The sequence below is a fragment of the Anopheles coustani genome, chromosome 2, assembly GCF_943734705.1.
Source record: "Anopheles coustani chromosome 2, idAnoCousDA_361_x.2, whole genome shotgun sequence".
Classification (NCBI taxonomy): Eukaryota; Metazoa; Arthropoda; class Insecta; order Diptera; family Culicidae; genus Anopheles; species Anopheles coustani.
In genome coordinates this window covers 19,519,990-19,535,162 of record NC_071289.1, presented here as the reverse complement: position 1 = coordinate 19,535,162, position 15,173 = coordinate 19,519,990, and the positions used below count along the sequence as shown (strand labels likewise).

General features: G+C 45.2%; 1 protein-coding gene across 1 annotated transcript; it reads right to left on the bottom strand.

Moving 5' to 3' along the window:
* Positions 1 to 435: 435 nt before the first annotated feature.
* LOC131261888 (proton-coupled amino acid transporter-like protein CG1139) lies at positions 436 to 14,883 on the bottom strand. Its single transcript, XM_058263738.1, has 8 exons — positions 13,893 to 14,883; positions 3,061 to 3,129; positions 2,540 to 2,938; positions 2,288 to 2,456; positions 1,972 to 2,163; positions 1,662 to 1,840; positions 1,416 to 1,591; positions 436 to 1,343 (listed from the first exon to the last, which is right to left on the bottom strand). The coding sequence occupies exons 2-8, from the start codon at positions 3,117 to 3,119 to the stop codon at positions 1,090 to 1,092; spliced, it is 1,428 nt and encodes a 475-aa protein (XP_058119721.1). The 5' UTR covers positions 3,120 to 3,129; positions 13,893 to 14,883; the 3' UTR covers positions 436 to 1,089.
* Positions 14,884 to 15,173: the final 290 nt, after the last annotated feature.

The following is a 15,173-nucleotide window of genomic DNA, read 5'->3' as shown; positions in this document are numbered from 1 at the left end:
AATGTACTTAGAAGAAAATGAAAAAGAAAATTTTTATTTCGTTCTTAGAAGAAAACGTACCCAATCCGGCTACATTCTTATACCACAAAAGCAATGTGTGTGTTCTATTGTTTTCTCTGGAGTTTTCGTAGAATTGTTGTTTTAATTAGCGTATGATCAACATTTTCATATTTCGATGTAGCATCAAGAAATGCTTCTAATTTATTTTTACATAATTATTTCAAATAAACCCCTCAGATATTTTCCATAAATATCTCTATAAATTTTAACAATCAATATTAAAATAAACAGTCATAAAGAGTGTGGTATTTGTTAAAACAATATTTTCGAAACAAAACAAACTTTTCCAAAAAACACATTCTTTTAGTTTTCTTAATTTATTTTAAATGCTTTCCCACATTAGATTTTACACACAACAACACAGAACTGTTTATCAATTGTTTAAAATACGTGTTTATTGCATTTTTCTCTTACTCTATGTACACAACGTTTTCGCAGTACGGCCAGTACTAACAGCATCACTTAGCCAAGCTAGTCTTACAGTTCTAACATTCGTCCAGGTGGGCTCCTTCCTCGCACTTCGCTCAGCCTACCTCTTCACAGTCGATCGTTGCGATCTTAGGAAACATTCACAAAATTTTCAATGGGAAAACTCTTTCTCTTATTAAAACTCATAGGCAAGTATGACACAGACCAATGTCAGTGTGGTGGACACACATGCGCGTAAATAACATTTAGCTAATAATAACAGACACTGACGGGTGGCGGATCGCGGATCGGTATGATATAATGGAGGATCGTTCGCTATAGCTAACATTTTCATCTAACTTCAACTATGCATCTCTCGTAGGAATGGTTATGGCTTTCTTACTCTTCCGCACTCCTGCACTCCTGCACGGCATACACCCATCAACGATTTTCCTCTGGGAACGGTAGTGCACTTTCTATTGGTCGCCAGGTGCGCTCTGTTTACATGTCGAATAATACTTATTGTAAAAAGGCGAAGAGACGGCGCGAATCATCAGTTCGCGCTGGACGCGGATGTTGGGATATCGCTGATTGCTAGCGCACACAGCCGTGGGGCCGGCTCTAGTTGTCGTCGCTGAAGGTGTGAACGATTTCGATCATGCTGGTCGAGGTACCGATCAACAGCCCGAGTATGGCTACGAGACCAATGACGCTGTTCTTCAGGATCATCCACAGCTTGGCCGAGCCTTGTCGCTGGTGCCAGTAGGTGCAGGTCTGGATGAGGGCCGGGAAGGCGATACCAAGCGCGGACAGGCAGAGAGCTCCGAACAGGGAAATGAACAGCTCCAGATTGGGAATGGCAACGGCAAGCAGGACTATATCATAAAAAAGTAGCCAGGTTACAAATGGATTCTCAAGGTGGTAAGATAATCGCTCGGGGGACTTACATGTGATCAACACGAGAACGGTCCGAGCAATGTACTCGTAGAACACACTCCGGGGAGAGTCTCCGAGGTTCTTCTTCAGATAGTCGTTCCAGGTAATATCGATCGCTACGTAGCACGCCAGCCCATGGGTAATGTAGATGGCAAAGGCCAGCATTCCCTTCACGCACTGCGCCAGACTAAACCGAGATGAAAGAGTACGTGATCAGATATTGAACCTTTTCAGGAGATATTCCACAAAATACTCACATCTCCTCCTCGGGCAGGTTCAGCGTAATCGATCCCTTGATGGCCGCCCCATAGTTCAGATATCCGAAGAATCCCATACCGACGTACAGCGCGACGATCAGTATCATGGCCTTGTTCAGCACGCCGAAGTTTCCTCCGAACTTTTTCGGCGTCTTCATCTCGTTTTCCAGCGGCAGGATCTGGAAGGGGAACACAGCGGGAATCCGTTGAAAGGGAAAGTGTCAACTGCTGACCGGCTGATGTCTTCATCGCGCAACGCACGCGCAGGTGGCGCAGTTTCGCACCCCCGCCCTTCCCCCCGCGCACTTACCACACCGATCGCCTCCAACGCAAACAGTACGGTGCCGAAGAAGAGCGCAAAGCCGCTCATGGTGCCAACCTTCTCGCGCTCGGCGAACGAGATCGGCTCGCGGAAGATGTAGTACAGGATGATGCCGAACGAGACGAGCGTGACGAAATTAGCGATCGTCGAGAAGGGTGCCAAGAATTTCAGATTTCTCACCTACCGGGTTGCCAGAGGGTAACGCAGCGAAATGGGAAGGAACAAGAAAAGAGGAATTTAGTACTTCGTTTTAGTACAGGCGGAAAGGGAAGGAGTTGGTGAGTGGGGGGTTGATGTATCTTACCCAATTAATCAAGATCAGTGGCAAGAGTATGATGAGCATGTACAGCCGCACGTCGGTGTCGACTTCGGTGTAGTAGTCGGCGATGGCTTTAATGTTAGTGGACACGAACACGACGTAGACGCAGCACGTGCCAAGCTGGTAGATCAGCAGAAAAACGTTCACGATGTGGCTATAATGCAGGGGAAGGAGAGAGTAAGAGAAGCGTTGTTACAAAAGACGTTCAAATCATTTTAAGGGTTTCATGTTACGTACATGATAACCTTGGACAGTGGCTTCAGTGCTTCCGGTCCCTCCAGAAGGGCGGCCTGCGTGACGGCGGGATAGTTGAGGCTTGGTACGCGCCTCCGCTTGCACAGCTCGAACTCGGCCTTGATCAGCAGGTGGATGCAGTAGGTGCAGAGCATGCCGATCAGCAACGTGCCGACGACGCCCACCGTCCAGCCGGCGTGATGGAAGGCGTTCGGCATGGCCAGGATGCCGGTACCGAGCGATCCCTTCAGCAGGTGAATCAGGGTCTCGTTGTTGCTCGTCGGGTGCTCCACTTGTCGGTGCAGATGCGGATCATAGTCCGCCTCCAGTCCGGGTTTCTTCTCCTGGATCTCCAGGCTGTACATGTTCGGGTCGATCGTCTTTGGCTGGGGTGGCTTTTTGCTGCAAACAAACAAAGGCGGAGAAACTCCCCACGGTAAGTCCCATTCCAAGGTTTGCTCCTTGACCGATTGTGCAACGACAACAAAACGGCCGTTTTCGCTGTCAGAAACAAAACAACTCACCCATTGATTCCCTCGTCGCCGACGAACGCCGTGTTGGTGTGGCCCTTGTCCGCCGTCATGGTTGTTGGGCTGGGTGGAAAATGAGTAGACCAGTGCAAAAACTAATTAGCGTCATCGGTACGGGTTGATTATCACCCATTATCGGGCGGTTGCGAGTCTAATGAAAGAGGAATGTTTCGACGCGGAGTTTTGCAGTGTGTTGCGGAGTTTTCGGGGATTTTCAAGACAGGGACAAACAAAAGAATTTGTGATGTTTTTGAGGGCGTAATGGAAAAGGTAAACATAATGCTGGGTAAAACCCCAAACTTTGGTGAGATGTTTTGTGTCCCTGTGTTGACACATTACCCTCCTACCGTTCCGATGGAGCTTACAGAGAGATCTCATACAGATTTTACAGTAAAGTTTGAGTTGTTGAGAGTAAAGTGAGTAAGCGCTCCATTGGCCCAATAAAACGTATCTTTACAACGCACAATTCTAGGGAACTGTCAACGATCATCAAGAGACTTATCTCATCTCCTTTATCTGAAATGTAAAACAGGTAGCCTCCGGTGATAAAATAATAAAATGATGTATTTAAACAGCCTTCGAAACGGTTGTGCATCCAATAAAAAATATTACGTTAATAAAGCTTTATCATTACGATTTTATAAATTTATCTCGGAATTTTCTGGATTTTTCTGGTCTATTTTAAACTGATTTGAGTGAGATCACGTAGGAACAATCTACTCTGCAACGAGTACATATTAAATGTGTTACTATGTAGAATTAAATTGATTTTTTTCTTTTGATCAAGTGTTACATTGTGCTAAATCTAACTAAATTAAACCCCATGTAATCAATGTAAACTAATAATAATATTGGTGTGCCGTGTTGAACTGATCGTATCAGAAAATTGCAGCTTCATGGTGGCAAGAAATTATCGTGTCAAGCTTTATCTAGCCGACACTCGAACAACGACATTGAACCGAACAACAACGCCAAGCTTTTTTTTCTACCGCTTTGTTTCTACCATCATTATCATCGAAACCGAAAACTTCATTATCTGATTGCCCGCTTGGGGGTGCGAGTGTCGTTTTTGAATGGATGCTGCGTAGATCCATATGGTTGGAATTAAAAAAAAACCAAAACACCCGCAAACCCCATCACGCACTCCATCTCATCAGACAAAACATATTGGATTTGTTATAATGGGCTCTAAATAAGGCCTCGGCCCTTTTTGAAGGTCAACCAGTTCGGGTGGCAATGCGTTGCTAACGGTGAGCATGACATGGGGTTCTGGTTCGATTTGCTTTTCCATCAACATATGACAAACGGTCTCCACCGGTAGATATTTTGCTAGTTCGATCCGGATGGTTAAATTGTCTACCTGTTCTTGCAACTTCATATGGGAACCGGTTAGCAAAGAGTGTGTGCTGGTGCTCGAACGATATGAAATACTTAAACCACTTCAGTCGACAGCCTTTTACGACTGCATGGATCAGACCAGGGGTTGGCACACATTTATCTACAGGGGCCAGATTGTAAATACATACCAACCGTGAGCCAGCTACTACGAATGATGTTTCAATGTTTTTATGCTGAAACATTTGTTATTCCAGTTAGAATAAAGTTTAACAAATTGATATACAATGTAAGATAGTACGTTTCGTTAGCCTGCCACTTTTTTTTTAATTTAACACGTTAAGCGCTACGTCGGCCCCGTGGGGCCGACAGTGTTCTTCCCCGTAAGCCGGCGTCGGTCTGCTCGGGCCGACAGAGCCCGTTGGGTAGGCCGGCGTTTCTACGAATCGCTGGCAGAACGGAAAGCAGTGCATTTTGGGCATAGCGCTTAACGTGTTAACAGAATTTATTTACCCACCATACTGATAAAATACATTGAAATCCAGTTTTATTTCATTAATATCTCTCCTATTTTCTACTTTTTTGTCATAACATTTTTTAAATGGTATTAATATTAGACATTTGGAACACAATGTTTTTCATACATTTAAATTAACATACTTGCAAATAATTTCTTAATAATAACTTCACTCTGTTTTTGGTAGCCTCAATTGTTTGCCACAACTATTATTATGAAAACCAATTTTAGCGATAGAACTTAAAAGTAGAATATAAGAAGTCGGATGTCAGTAATGTACTCACTTGCAGCATGAAAATTATGTTATTCAAATAGATAACCCAAAAATTTAACGAAAGATTGTTTCAATATGTAAGTTCCACTCAAATGTTCATGCCAGCCGGACTTTGCCTACCCCTGGACTAAATCGATAGGAAACGATCAACCCGCCGCCCAAAACCGGTTTGGGGGTTTTTCTATTTCTAAAGCCGTTAACGCCAGAGCAAAACGGCTCAATTTTCCGTGATACTAATGATTGGCCGCCCTCGCCCGAGCAACATCGGGTGACTTTGGGTTGCTAGCGATCGAAGGGCACGTGGCTGGGTGGTGCTAACACGGAACCCATCGCATCCGCTCCGCTCTCCGACCTTCGCGCACCACTGGGAGACGTAACGTGCAATTGAAACGACCTCATAACTCTACGAAGGTCCCCAACCCTGCACTGATTCGATAATCTCGGTTCAGTGGGTGAGGAAAAAGAGTTTCTTTTCTTTCGGTTAGCGATCACTAGACAACTCCGAACGGTGCTTGGAATTTCTAAACAAGCAATTGAATAATCACGCCCGACTTCGTTCTTGTGTAGGACGCGCTCACCGATCGTTCATCTTCCGCACTGCCGGAACTGGGGAAATGGAAATGTGGGGTTTCCTACGTTCTAAACAGCTGTGTGTCCATCGAACCACAGACCATACGTGGGCAAAGCGGAAGAGCAGCTCCACAAAACACCTAATTACCCACCGCTTGACAAACGAGAATGCAACGCACGCTGCAACCAATTGTAACGCTGACATTGACATTGCCCCGAGTCGGTCGCGCCGCACTGTCTCCGTAGTAATGTGGCCTCGGGTGGATCAAATGTAAAAATAATCAAATCTTCTAGCATGGCTGCTGTGCAACCTTGTACTACCATGCACGGCGTGCGCACTGTCGATCGTCCCCAAACGGTAGATTTGCACGTTTTAGCATAAATCAGCCGATGCTCGCACTGGGGAGGAGGTTCTATGCTAATATGAGACATTCCGTCGGGCTTTACTGCTCATCTGCGGATGATAATTAGAGCAATTTATTTTGCAATACAAATCAAGGGGTACAATTGCGGCAAAGTGACCTTTCTGGGAAGGGTGGACGTATTTAATGTTCTCGTTGCCGATGTTTGCAACTACAAGAAACGGTAGCGCCGACAGTTTTTAGCGTAAACACTTGCAGCAATGTTTGCCGATACGATTGTTTACGGCCAAGTGCATCGCAGTACAATGAAGAAAAATCAATAAATGGCCATGTGCTTCAAACATGTGTCCCTACATGTGGGGCCTGTGAAGTGGTGCAATCGGGAAAAGGCAACACTTCCGTTCCCGGCACAGAAGACTCGTCAAGTGGCTTGTTTCTTCTGTAAAACAATAGAAGAAAACAATGCGCACGCTTCACAGAAGAAATATAAACATTTGTTCAGCTCATCAGAAGTCACGTTACATTTTGAGTGGTTTATTTGTATAAAAAAAAACGATAAAACTAAACAATGCAACTAGAAACTTGAAATGAAAAAGTTGATATAATCTACCAAGTCATCCATTATTTATTGGTAGTTTTCAACGTGAATGTTTGAATGTAAAAGTACACCGATCTGTCACCAGTTTTGGCCGCATGTTGCAAGCGCGAAAAGTCATGACCGCAAAATGCAACTAAGTAACGCCGTCCCCAATATGCACCCCAGGATCCGTCAAGCCCACGGCATCCGCCAGCATGTGAAACCACGCTTGTGCCAATCTTCGCGGTTAGCGTTATGTGTTTACCTTTTTTTTTTGTGACAACCGGTTTCTTAGTTTGGTTTGGTTTTTCTGCTTTTTCGCTGCAAAATTCATCACACCAAATCAGTCAATATTTCGCCGCTTGCGAGCATACGAAGCGGGGCTTTGAGTTCGGTTTGTATCTCTTTGCGCGAACCCCAGGGGGTAATAATCATTCGTAAGTGGCCACCAATCAGACCAAGGCAAACCGAAGAGCGGTTCAAAAGGATACAGTAATTACCATACGGATTGCGGCAGAAAGAATAAACTGTTCAGCGGCAACTGATCACTTGGAAGTGATCAAAGTAAATAGCAGTAATATGTTTTTATTTGATATCTTTACTTCTCCGATAAATCAAGGTGAATGATGTTTGATGGCCGAGCAGACACATAACATCCACTCAACGTTCTTGCGTAGCATTTCTTTGCAATTCTCTTCATTTGGCATCCTGTTTGGGTCGTAAAGGCAAAAGAACAAGTCATTTGAAGAGCATAAAATGACGCAAAATTACCGAAATCCCTCGTGCGAAAAAACGAAAACGAAGACAAAAAACAAGCGGGCCGGCTTAGGGAAGCTCCTGCGCCATTACTTTCGCCGGGCGGACGAGACAAAACAGAAAAACCACCCTAAAAAACACGGTTTGGGTGTCGGTATCCGCTACGGGGAGGAGGGTGCCGATTGGGGGGGCGCTTTAATGGCAGGTGTCGCGATGGCCGATGAGGCGTGCAGCTCATAAATATGCATGAGCCGACCAAACATCGCCAACCGGCTCGAACCGGATCGACGAGTTCGGCGGATGAAAATTGATAAAAGTCTGCCGATCCGTTCGAGTGTGCCCCGCGGCAATTAATGGAGTCTGGTGGTGGTGAGGTCAGCCCCATTAGCCACCGGTGTTACAGCTATGCTGTGCCGTGTCTACTACGGTTTGCCGGTGGATCTCGTTTGGTTTGTTTTACTTTTATTTTGCACGGTTGACATGTCATGAAGCTTTTTCGGCACAACATCGATCACTTGTTAAACTTATGTTGCTGTAGTTCATGTTTTATAGTTTTAAGTTTCAAGCATTTTTAATTTAAAATACATAAAATTGTGTAATTTTTATTAAAGTATAAATTAAATAAATAAACAAATATCTCAACAAACCGCAACATTTGTTTTAAACATACACAAAATGATCAATTATTTACCAACTAAACACACTAAGCGTCCTTTTTCAAAAGTTTTTGTTGTTGCGAAATTCTCTTCTTTCGTGTCTTTATGTGTGTTGCAAATCCTGCTAGCTCCCAAATATTACCAACGATTCGCACCGAGCGGGGGCCATAAATTAATCCTGAGCCTTGAAATGGGTGCCTTGCAAAACACGATGAAAGTTGCAAGAAAAACAAGCAAAAAAAACCAACACGAGACGCTCCAAGGGGCAAAGTGGTTCCCCTTTGGCTAGACACGGATTATTATGGACCGATTTCGACATCTATCTTGGCCGACTACGCAGCAAAAACAGAGCTCAAAACCACCCAAGAAACGAAAGAGGGTTAGCGCAGAGTTTAGCGATGCTTCTTTCTTCTCCTGTTTCAAGTTTGTTCCTTTCTTTTGCGGAGTGTTGCTGCTACTGCGTCGTTGCTCATTCGTCGATGATGCTCATCATGATCGTGATGATGATGATGTTGATGACGGTTTGTCAATTTTTGCCAGTGTGGGAAAATTGGTGTCAATGGTGAGGAAGTTTCGTTCGGCTTCGACGTCGGCTGTCAGTTTTCAACGGGCGCATGCAGAAAAGTGCATCGTACGGACGACGAGCGTCTTCGACATGTTTGGATGAAACCGCAGCTCGAATGCTGCAGATCAAGATATCAAGCAAGAAATTTGGTTGGCATCGTTCACGCGCCGCCCGAGGGTATGACGTCGAAAAAGGGGCGAGGAAAGCGATAACTCTTTCAACACGCTCCCGTGTGTGTATGTATACCGTTGGGCGTTGTTCCGTCATCGTCCTTTTCTTTCATAATTTATGAGCCAAAAAATAATTTGCGTTTATTGCAGTTCAGGACGATGCATCAGGGCTTCGATATTTTTTTTAAATATGAAAATGTATTAATTTTGATTTAAAGCCTTCAAATTAACCACGCTGTTTGTCCAATAAATCAGAAAAAATATTTAAAAAAAACTCAAAATTGGTCATTACTATTACTGACAGCGTTCACAGTTTAGCGGAACCCTACGAAGAAATAAATCAATCTTTGAAGAGTTCTTTATCTTTATCAATAAGAAAAGCTCAAGTGAATGATCAAAGCACTTCAAGAGTTTGCCAGCGTGCACAGCACGAAACGATCTTCACGTGTGCTTAATTTGAGTGCCCAGTCGACTCACTTCTGGGCAATAAACCGGCCTGATTTATGTACTTCTACGTGGTTTGAAGGTAAAAAACGGCGATCGTGCCGAAACGTTGGTACACACCGTATCTTGAGACGTTCTACGTGCGTTTGGGACGACCGTTTAGGTATGTTTTTCCGATCTCCTTTATGCAGACGAAGAAATCAGGCAGAAGGTTAACCGACGGAGATATCCAGCAGGCAGAGAGACAGACAGATCTGTCTTCGGACCGGCTGCAAACTGAAGAGCACGCACGGGTGAAGATGAATGTTTTCCAAAGCCCAAGGTTAACCGGCATCGACCAGTTTGGCAGCGTCTGCAAAATCCGGCTGCCGGTGCCGGTTCGATGTTGTTCACTTCCTGAAGAGTGTCGTTGTCGAAGAAAACAACAATCACGTCACGATCTTATGTAGAACCCGTGAAGACATTCTTTATGGGTTGTTTTTATTGTGTTTGTGGACGCTTTAGTAAATGAACGTAAAGGTCTACAGAGAAACTATTATTCTGTTTTATTCATCCTAGCTTTGGATATATCATAGTTCTTTATTTATCCAATGAAGAAACCTCAAACTCCTTGCTATGTTTTGTTTCCTTATTTACATAGCTACCCCATCCGTGAGCATGGAAAATCCCAGCTCGTACATTTTTATCGACATTTCAACCAGAGTGAGAGCACAACTGCGCCTCAATAAGCTGCGATTATAAACGTTGGTTTACGGTGGAACAAAGCTGTTCGATTCTTGGTTCGAGATCGCACAGCGTCCCGCATCGAACGTGAAAGAAAACTGAAATTAACGCTAATAAGCTGTTTTTTCGCCTGAATGGGGGTTGTAGCTTTTCGGTTTTGTGTTGCCGTTTTGGCAAAAAACTTTCAGGGGCTTGTCGTCGGTTGTTTGTGTTGTGTAGCTTAAAATCCCCCGTCGAATAATACACGACTCGAGAGGAAACATAAAAACGGTAAAATGGCAGAAAAAAGGAAGACGAAAGGATTTGATTATCTACGCGCGGTGGATTGCATACACTCGGAGAGCTGACTTGGGGCACTTTCATTTCCACTGATAAGACGCAAGAGGTTAAAAACTCGGCCCGAAAGCGTTCAATGCGAAGGAAAGCACATAATTGGATATTTCTGAACCGTCATTTTGGGGAAGACGAAGATTTTACCAAAGCCTCGAAGGGGGTTATCTGGAAAATGTTTTTTGTATTAATTTTACGTGTTGTTCTATTTAAATTGCATGCAGTTCCTTTGCCAATGCCCTTACAAGGCAACCGAGGGTAGATAAAAGTGGACCGGTGTTGAGTAACGTCGCATTCGGGACCATTCACGTATAGGTTCTTGCATCAATAATCGGGTACTGGGAAATAATTTCGCAATATCCGACAACGCTCGTGGTTTGGAAGGGAAAGCCGTACTGTGTTTATATTACACCAACTACTTTGGCCCCAAAACGAAGGCACTTAATGTTTCAATAAACAAACTTTATAGTTTTCGAAGGCGGCCTGAAGGAGGCTCGAAACACATAAAACCAAGTTCGCGGACGGACGGTTGATGCAATCGGATGAAGGAATGAGTATGTTCGGCGGAAACGGGACCCACGGGAGGGAGGGGCAGGACGAAACAAACCTACAATCAACATGCAACGGCAGTAGCACCGGAATGGCGGCAGTTGGACGTACGCCCACCGACTTTCTTCAAACAAAAATTAATCCACCACGCTCGTTTGGCATTATTTGGCACGGCCGTCTTTGTCCTCTTCGCGTCTCGGGCGGGACACGGATATGGGCTTTATTATTGCCACTTGCTGCTCGAGCTGGTCGCAGTCAGCTGGTTACGCAGGCTTAACGTGCGCCCGTGGGAAGTCTGCCAAACGGGGAGCCGAAGCATGCATGGCGACCTTGCGTCGGTAATTCCCAGCGCCGGAGTGGGGCGGGTTTCCGTTGGGCTAGAGTCGACCGAACGGAACTGGTTTTTCGTGGGGTCTTTCCACTCCGTAGCCCAGAACCGGGGAAGGTGCGGTGTCTTAGGTCTAGTACAAAAGGCGCCGGTTAGAATGTCCCCCACTCCTAATGCTTCGAAACTGGAACGTGCTAGGATGTCTAACCTACGTCAAGATTTACGTAGATATTCAACTTAGAAATTTTTATGGCACAGTGCAAACTGTCGCTGATGTCAAGGAGTTCTTGTTTCAGATCTCCTGCTTACATTCATCAAATATCTGACGTTAACGAGGTCCTTGTCTTTGAAAAACCAGTTCGTAAAAAATTCATTCCATCATCGTCTCAGAACGACTGACACGAACGCTTAATAATCCTTGACGGTGTAACTGGTGTAAGATATAAAGGAATAACACCTCTTAAGGGCACGAATTTTGGGGAACAAATCATATGGCCGGCTATCAATCACAGTTTCACACCCCCTTTCCTTGGCCACCGCAAGCACCTTCGGTCGACATTCCCAGCGTTTTATTCAACGATTAATTCCCGAAGAATTGCGAACCAGTCGGATGCGATTAGCTTAGCGGCGCGGAGGTACGCCGGGTGGGTAATCGTTCGGAAGGAATGCTTATTTCTCACTTGGCACGCGCTGCCCCCGTGGCATGTGCCGCCCGTGCGATCGCTTGAAGGTTAATTATAAACACACGCCCAAAATTGGGACTGTTATTTTCGACCGTCGCAAAAAGGGGCTAAAGGGTGGCCAAGTCCGCGCCCAGCGTTCGGGTGCGACAACCTGACAAAGAAGTTCGTGGTGCGATCGTGTTTATTGGCGATCCAAAGCACGCAAAGCACGCTCCCTCGGGCGGTGGCCGGGGAATCCCGCCGGGCGACCCCGATCCGGAACGAAAGCTTTCGGTTCAGAGGTGGAGGGACGCTGGTGACGGTTTATCTTTGCATTGCGATCACGTCCCGCAAGGTCTCTTACAACTGTCCTCCCCTTTTACGATCCCCAAGTGAGGCAGTGGGGGGGAGCATATGCTGAGATGTTGGAAAAGTGTGAACTGCCGGGAACTGACTGACTGGGACATTCCGGCGATCAAACCGGTGTTGAAGAACATGCGATATTGGCAGGGTTTGTTTTTTATCGATCGCTTCGTTATTTGGGAAGTTGTTTTGGAATATCCCTTTGCCATCTTTCAACAACGACTCCTCAGTAATGAGCGGTGCCAACCGACGAACCGGTCGTTGTTGGTTTACCGGGGTTTTTCGTCCGCGATCGCCTTTTGGCAGACCAATATGTTATTCTTGCATTCCTGATTTACGTCAATCCGCCGCACGTAACATTCGAGGATCGGTTGGTCCATCCACCCCTTTCTCATCTTTCGCGCCAAGATAGCGCAGGAACGCGACCAATGAACTGAACCTCACTTGATCTATAAATAATTTTACTTCCAAAATTGGAACCCGCCGGTCAGGAACGGCGACTTGCTGATGGAAAATTTGTGGAAACTGTCTAACGAGGGAGGCAAATAAAATCGTTTGTTTACGGGTTCTGTACGGTACGGTGGAAACATCAATGATTTATCGCAAGATCCGCGGCGCACTTTGGAGTGGGATGATCCACTTTGTTATTTGCGTACTCTTTTCGGGTGATGTGTAATGTGTGATGAGCGAAATGTGAAACATGAGAGTTATTTTTAAACATACAATATCGGGAATTGGTTTCCAAAACACTTGGCGAGTGGCTTTTTTAGCAAGAAATGTGTATTCTATTGAATGTTACGTTTCTAAATTGTAAAATGGGAATGACAAACAGCTCATCGTTTTTTTTGTGCAGAACAACAAAACAACAAGCTGACTACGTACCCAACAAAAAATGTCTAGAGTTATGGTATTAGGCTTTCCAAGACATCAAATATTTATCTTTCTATCGTCGACTCAAATGAATTGTCATCTGTCTACCATTAGAATGATGGTACGAACTTAAAAACAAGTCTCATAGAAACAAGCTTAACTGTTTTCGGAAACTGACACGAACATTTGTATCTCAATGCTAAAAATAAAAGTGATCACTTCCGGCATAGTATTCGCTTTGATAGAGTAGTGTTTTCCGGTACGGTTAGGAAAAACCACAAAGGAGGAAATTAACGTTCATCACCGTTGGTGGTTGTTGATGAAAACATCACTTTTTGTGTCATCGTAGGAGTTGACAGCATTTCACACTTTTCTGGATTCAATTTGATAGATTTTAGTGTGTGTGGAAAGAAGATTTGGAATCCGAACCTCAAACGCCAACCACAACACGCTAGCTGCAATTGTTGACAACAACATTATTTGTTGATACAACGCTGCTGTAATTTGTACTCTGAGGTTCATGATGTTGTTACCGTCGCTGACAAACAGTTTGACAAGCATCACCGTCGGATGTTGCAAATGACATCAACAACCTAGTAATTCTATTCATGGTGCTATGAGTTGACATGCAAAGCAAGCGAAACTAGAAACACTTTCGCCCTTACTGGTAACCAGTTCCCGACCTACCATCACATGGATCGTCGATCGATAGCCTCCTTTGATTTTCGGTGGCATCACATCATATCACATCACGGCCATTCTTGACGGCACTTACCTTCTCTTAGCCTGGGCAATCGTTTCCACCGGTGATGATCCAATCCGTTGTCAGAGTGTCGATGCCGCGGGTGCACTCACACGCTTGAAAGCTTTTCTTTAAAATTTCGGCCGATTCGGTGCGGCGTTAAGAGGGTGACTTCAAAAATGGTCGATTTAAAACACACAAAAAATACCTTCGCGGCCGGTTACTTTGTAGTAAAATTTATATTGCTAAGGCTACCACACAAATACACACACTTGCGCGCCGGTAAAATATCCGATACACCTCACTGCACGAATTCGCTTCCGTTACGGGCGTATAAATTATTATTTTTCCTTCGTTATTTTTTCCATAAAATAGTACACGATTAGAGACCTGTCGGAGACACGGGTCGGTGGTGCGTGGCTTGAGTTGACTTCTTGTCGGTGTGTAGGCTGTTGTTTGTTTTTCCTTAGTTTGACCCTCCGCTCGCGTTAGCTCAGGAAAAATAAAATAAAATATTTGATCCAAAACAGTATCGTAACGAAAAAGTCGCTCAACTCAGCTGTGTCACGTTCGAAGCGTGACGGTCGCGGTGGGTCGGAGTGGCGATAGTGGTGGTGGTGGGCGATCGTCGAAAAATAGTCCTCGCTTAGAAGCCAACGACATTGACACTGACGCACTGACAGGTGACCGGGTTGGTACACGACACCGAAAAAGACGAATCCTGGCGGTTTACAGGCGAAAAATAGAAGCTTTAACACTTGAATTGTAGCCGACACAAGCTCAAAATAGTTGCAGGATACTGTGATCGGTTCACGGTGACCGTTTACATCGCCTAGTTGATTGTTTCTAGTACGCTGGCGATCGACGACTCGTTACTTCTCACCGACGAACAAAGAACACAAGAACACGCAATCGCCGAGTCCTTTTAGAAGCTCAGCAAACTCGCAGTAAATTACACACAAGGGAGCCTTGAAACTCGTTCATACAGCAGCCAAAGCTAGACGTGTACTAAAAGCACCTAGTTGCCCTCCTATGGCTGTTGCAAACTACGTACACGCAGAGGCGGTCGACGACAACAACTGATCGGAGCAGTGGAAGACGCTCAACTAAAACCCGACGCCCGAAACGCGAATGCTAGTAGACGGACGTGGTTGCATTGACGCGGCGCCTCCACCCGGTACCAATACTAGCGTGCCGTGGAAGCTGTCGGTGCCGGCCCGTACCTGGGGAGCTTGCCGATTGGGGGCTCGAAAGGGACGGAGCGTTGTTCCGAGTGAGCAGGAAGCAATCTCTTGATCACACACAGATGGCGAC